We start from the raw sequence: 6,000 nt of genomic DNA, 5'->3' as shown, positions 1-6,000 counted from the left end.
GGCTGTGCAAAATTTCTTCCGGAAAACGTGTCATGCAAAGTTGGATATTGGGTGTGAGATTAAAAAATACAAATGCAACAAAATAAGAATTCCCAAACATAAGAGATTATAAATTTGGGTAGCCAAAATACGACCCGTTTGCAAGCCAGCCAGATCGTTTGGATTAAGTGGGCATATTTTAAGACATGCAAACCTGATGGATCATGCCCTGCAAGCCAGATCTGTTTACAGCTACGGTCTGAACCCTTCATAACAGCTGGACGTGTCAGGCTTTTGAAAAATTGCTACTCCGACCACAGACTGAGTGGACATGTTCGGGTGCCCATGTTATAAGCGGCTAACATCAGAAATGCCCATGCTTCAGGCCAGATATCTCTTGAAACACTTTATTACCCTTTTCTTGGAATATGGAAGTTGAAAGCAGGCAGCCTTGTGGCAGAGAAAGAAATAAAGACAACAACTGCAAAACTGTGTTGTTTTTATTTTAAACATGCAAAATACAGTTCATGCATCTGCCATTTTGAAAAATCTCTCAGTTCATAGCAGATTAAACCAAAGACATTTTGGCTATCGACTCTCAATAAATATTTCAAAATGCTTTACAGTGTAAAGATAAGAAATTTAGCAAAATTTCAACAAACCTGTATAAAAACCAGATACAGATAACTTTTTATTTCAAGGCGACATGCTGTAATGTAAAGAGTTCACTTTTTTTTTTCTGGATTTTTTTTCTCATAAAAAGTTTTCAACAATACAACCGCTTAACAGATTTAAGCCTTTAGGCTACACATGCAAAAAAAATGGTTATTTTAGTTAAAAATCACCAAAACGTGCTATTTTTTTGTTTCTTTTTTAAGTACAGTAGTTGTAGACAGTAGCATTTTTCTTTTTTGATTTTGTAAAAGAGTGCAGGCGGGTTCATGGAGCTAGTGTCCTGGAAGACTCGTACTCTGACATACATTTTGGTTTTATCCCTTTGCCATTGTAATAGTCCACGACTTGGTTTGGAACTTCAGCCAAAACGCTTTTTGCTAGAGCAGCTGGGGATGCCTGCAGGAAATGGCAGAAAACACGTGTTAACCTGTCTCTCTGCTAGAAGTACCATGGGTTTTAGAGGCACTGGTGCCATGAGATCAAGGTAGGAAGTATGGTACAGAAATGGAAGGCAAAAAAGACTCACAAGTGAGTGGCACTATTGCTGGAAACTCATTTTGTGAGTCAGTTTGGGCTTGTAGCTGTAGCTGCCTGAAAGTACACTGAAGCCAAAAGTGTTCTGCATGTTTTTCAGGTCCGTTTGGACCTGAAAAGTTCAGGGTAACTGAACTTCCCTGCACTCTGGGAGAGCACCATATCACAATGAAAAGGGCTGCGAAGACTTCATTCATTCATCAGTACTCAGCGAGGAATCCTGTAGAGCTTCAAGTTGAACATGAATGGATATCACTGTAAAAAGGAGGCCTTCATCACCATTCTGCTCTTCAGGATCTGGCATGGTGTTTTAATGGCTGGGGAAGTTTTCCATTCAATAAAAGTATTTTGTTTTCATTGGAATTAAACCATGGTCATGAGAAAGCTTCAATCCTAGGCTTTGTGGAGGCTTTAAAGCTCTTCCTAGAACGTATAAATGGTGGGTGTCAACCAGACTTAAGAACTGATGACCCTGAAATGTAGAGATGGATATAGAGATGGCCACTGGCTTTCGCCACAGGCAGGGAGGAGGGCTACCCCTCAGTGCAATGAGAAACCATGCCCTCCATTGACAACACACAGTTGCTGCTTCACACCCTGACAATGCTTCATTTTAAACAGCGGGGCCTGTGTGTGTTTTGTGGGCAACCATTACCTGCATGTGCTGCAGGGATTTTCTTCAGCCCCTGTATTCAGCAGTGACAGAACTGGGCTCCTGTTCTCCCACGCAGCTCAATAGCACCCTCCTGCCCTGTGTTTTGGATTTGCTTGTTTCTAAGTATTTGGGTAGAGCTGATTCCAACCCCACTGGAGCCAGCCTGCCGGACCATGTTCCCTCTGAGCTCACCACAAAAATGCAGTAAAAATGCAAATGCTTAAACTTCAGTTGGAGAAGTTTAAATTAATGTGTTTATCTCCAGACAGAGCACATTGCAGCTCAGCTGATGCATGGGAACTCCTCACTCGGTGGCTGGGTCACATTTGTTCTGCACACCAAGTACTTTTTCCCACACTAATGAACACCTTCCTCCTCACTGTCTGTAATATTTTCAGCCAGGTTTCAAAACTATCATGTCACAAAGTATTTGTAATGACTATTTATTGCCCTACTCTATTTCATGGGGTGGGATCCTTATCCTTCCACAGAGTCTTAAAATTAGGCTTACATAGGATGTAAATGGTAAACTATTCATAGGCAAGCTAATCCAGGGGTGCAGAAAACCCCTGGGCTATTATAAATTCCAGTGTCAAACATGACAATACTATAAATACAAAGATCATTCTAGCAAAACTAGAAACAAAACTATTTTTTGTATTTTGGTATTTTGAGTCACATATGTGATTAGTAATGAATAAAATGAACCGCTATTTCCCTACTGTGACATCTATACCAAAATATTTGTGCAGGCAAAAAAGCCTGGAACATTTTTGCATGAACGAACTGGCAAAGCAGAGCCCATACTTTGTGTGACAGCACAGCAACTGTTCTCAGGTGTTACGCAGTAACAGAACCCATTTATTTTAATCCTTCAAAGTGAAATGCATGGTTTCCCACAGTTGCCCTGTTCTTGTCTAAACCTGTTTTCACTGAAATCAGCAGAAAATACCCCTTGGAGTCAGACAAATGGCTGATTTCTATGTTGCTACTGAGAATTAGTGTTTTTTTAATCTTCTTCCCAGTGTGCCAAAGCTGTATATACCTTAGCCTGCCTCTGTGCCATCTTACCAAAAATATAACCCTTCATAAAGGGTGAAAACAGGGAGTGGGAGAAGAGTCCTGGGCCATTGCTGCACGCACAAGCCCAAGCAAAGGAAATGAAGGAAACTTCACTCTGCTCTATCTTAAAAAATGCTGGGCAGGAGCACTTGCCACCAGCTTCTCTGGATCACGTGTAGTCCACATGTCTGAACATTGGGCCAACACTCATCTCTCTGCATCCTCCTCTCATTGCCACTTCTCTCTCTTCTGACGCCACATCCATTCTTCTGAACGAAGGGTCAGCCCTTCAGAACAGGCTCTGTCAGGACTCAGATGCATGGCTGAATCACCACCACTTGAGGAGTCAACTGAGCTACGCAGTCCTCGCCCAGCGTGCATGTGAAGTAAAAAGCCTTTCACTGATGTTTAAGCTAACACATTTACTGTGCCCGCAGGCTCACAGGCAACGTGTGGCGCCACACAGAGTTACCCTGGGGTAGCTGGCTTGACTCCGTGCTTCAGTCTGAACATGGACAACTGTTGCTTTACAGAGTTTCATCATGCTGGTGATGTCTGTTGGTCCTGGTCCTCTTTCTAGCAGGGAGCATCCCAAAACCAGGGTTAGGGGTGATTTCCTGTCTGACGATTTGGGCCACCTGCACCTTACGTACTTTTGTGGTGGTAAAGCACTCTCACTTCTAGACCAGATGGTGCAAAGCAGCACTTGTATAAGTAAGAATCAGACCCAGTAACTTCTGAGCTAAAATCCAGCCCCAGTTCAGCAGTGCTGCGTGAGGGTTACCTTCACTGGGTTTTTAACACGGTTGGTATGTGTAACGTTTTCTCCACTCTTTAACTGCTATGCTTGAAGACCATCCTAGCAATAAACACCTCAAGATGAATAGTTCTCAACTGATGGCTAATACACAACAATCAGATCAGCCAGCAGCAGGAAAATAATCCCCTATGATGGTAATTGGTGTATATTACAAATGACTCTTGATTCAGTTCTATAGCTTTACCATGCTTAATCTTTAATTACAATGCAGAGTGCAAAACATTGCTCCTTGCAGTGGTTAAGAGCTGTGCTTTCCACACTCATTTGTGATATATATGTTATTAAGTCACCGTTGTTAGCCTTTATGACTAACTACAATGCAGAGTGGAATACAATCTACCTGTGGCATCAGATTTGTGCACAGTAAATATATCATGCATCCTAAAGGCAGAGAATTTCAGCTCTTAAAATATTGACTGTGAATGGATTGAGACAGGTGATTTTCCTCAACTACATTTCAGTGATTGTGACCATCACTGTTCTACAGTTTCAGGTGAAGGACGCTCACATTGCTGGGGTGGTGATAATCATAGAGAGAAGGAATTCACTTGGGTTCAGGGAAAATATTTTCCCTTTGTTTGTTATGTTCTGCTGTAGTGAATTGCACATGTCACCCACTATACAATGGAACATTTTTTTAAACAGTAATGGTTACCTTGATTTTATCAAGCCTCTGCAACTACAGGATTTGCCAAGAATCACTACAATTATTATTATTTTGATAGCTTCAAAGATATTCCTTAAAGAGAGAGTCAAAAAGGTAAGAAGTTTTACTGAAGTACTTCTGATACACTACATCATGTGGGAGATTAAACCCCTATAATAAAGATTTCTGTCTACACTGGGTCTTGAGCCAGCAAAACATTGAAGTAGGTGTGAGGTTTTAGGTATGTGAATAATTGTAACTAATTGAAATGTGTTAAATGCCTGTATGAGTGCTGTGCAGGACCAGAACCTTCTCTGAAGTCAAACTTATAAAATAAAAGGGATTCTCTCTATAGGTTATTTTTACAACTTCCTTCTCCCTCCTTTCAATTTTCTCACAGGGGCAGCTTTTGGATATATTATTTTTGATCTCTTTGGATAGATACGAGATTTTGAGTTCCAGCTGACCTGAGAATTGAAGTAATGAAAAAAAATATTGTTTGGGTTGGCTCCAAATGAGTTTTGGTTTACCGTTCTAGCAAAACAAAAAATAATTGCTCACAAATAACATTTTCTTCCCTCCTTCCGTCAGTAGTAGAGGTAATACAGATTTAGGCATAAATAAATACTTGATTTATCAGAGAAATCTATAACCTTATACAACTTGATTTGTAGTCTTTCTAAAAAGATCCTTCAACTTTTTTTTTCTACTTAATAGTTGAATGTCCTAAATACCAAAACAAACACAAGGTACATTGACAAAAGGGATGTGATTTTTAAATAAATACATCTTTTACTTAAAGCTGTTAAATGTAATATGCTGATTTATGGTAATTCTTGTGTGTCATCAGAACTGATCTGACAAAAATCTCCAAAATGGGTTGAATCTGCATTTTTCTGTGGGGGGAAAAAAAAGTTTGAATCAAAACATCACACTCATTTCTACCATGAAAAATTATTTCACTAGTTGCTGCAAAAGGGCATGGACTTTTGTTTGTGCAGAGGATAAGTAAGCAAGATAGCTGTGAATGTCACTTTGTTCAGAGAGAGATATTATTTGGGATATGACAATAAAGAAATTCAACCAGAAGTGGCTATTGTTATGGACACTCATCCATTACACTGACATTTGTTGAAATGCTGAAAGATCACAATAAACAGACTAAATACAAAGTTGCATAAGATATATAGACTTTTCTGATATAGCAAATATATGACCTATCTCTGTATTATCTATGCTACTGAAAGAAAGGGGGAGAAAAATACCACTATTTAACAAGAGCAAGAAATTTTTAAGATTGCTTAGATCCTCTCCCAGTACTGGGGAAGTTAATCTAAACCAGCTAAAAATAAGACATGCTTGTCATTTGACCAATGCCAACAATTAAAATCACATATAGAATCACTCATAAGTTAACACCAGAGGCACAATATATTCAGTGCCCAGAACTGCAACTGTCAGCATTAATCTATTCAATCAAGGATGATTTCAACTTTGTTATAAAAATCACAAAATGAAGCTAAAAATAACAAATGCAGCTGGCTTTGCCAGTTCCTTGCAGAAACATATTTTCAACTAATTGAAAGTAGGTCTAGCTCTAGCCCATAAATAACTTGCCTCTCAACACTT

At 39.6% G+C, this 6,000-nt stretch overlaps 1 protein-coding gene across 5 annotated transcripts in view; it reads right to left on the bottom strand.

Moving 5' to 3' along the window:
• Nucleotides 1–461: 461 nt before the first annotated feature.
• The window catches only part of CPNE4 (copine 4), a 281,266-nt gene continuing 275,727 nt past the window's right edge, over nt 462–6,000 (bottom strand). For all 5 annotated transcript variants that reach the window (XM_076331064.1, XM_076331065.1, XM_076331063.1 and 2 more), the window contains one exon: nt 462–1,050. In XM_076331064.1, the coding sequence (XP_076187179.1) occupies nt 919–1,050 (132 nt within the window). In that variant the 3' untranslated portion in view covers nt 462–918. The remainder of the gene's footprint in view (nt 1,051–6,000) is intronic.

The sequence above is a fragment of the Aptenodytes patagonicus genome, chromosome 2 (assembly GCF_965638725.1).
Source record: "Aptenodytes patagonicus chromosome 2, bAptPat1.pri.cur, whole genome shotgun sequence".
Taxonomy (NCBI): domain Eukaryota; kingdom Metazoa; phylum Chordata; class Aves; order Sphenisciformes; family Spheniscidae; genus Aptenodytes; species Aptenodytes patagonicus.
The sequence above is the reverse complement of the archived record's forward strand: the minus strand, read 5'-3'. Positions and strand labels throughout refer to the sequence as shown.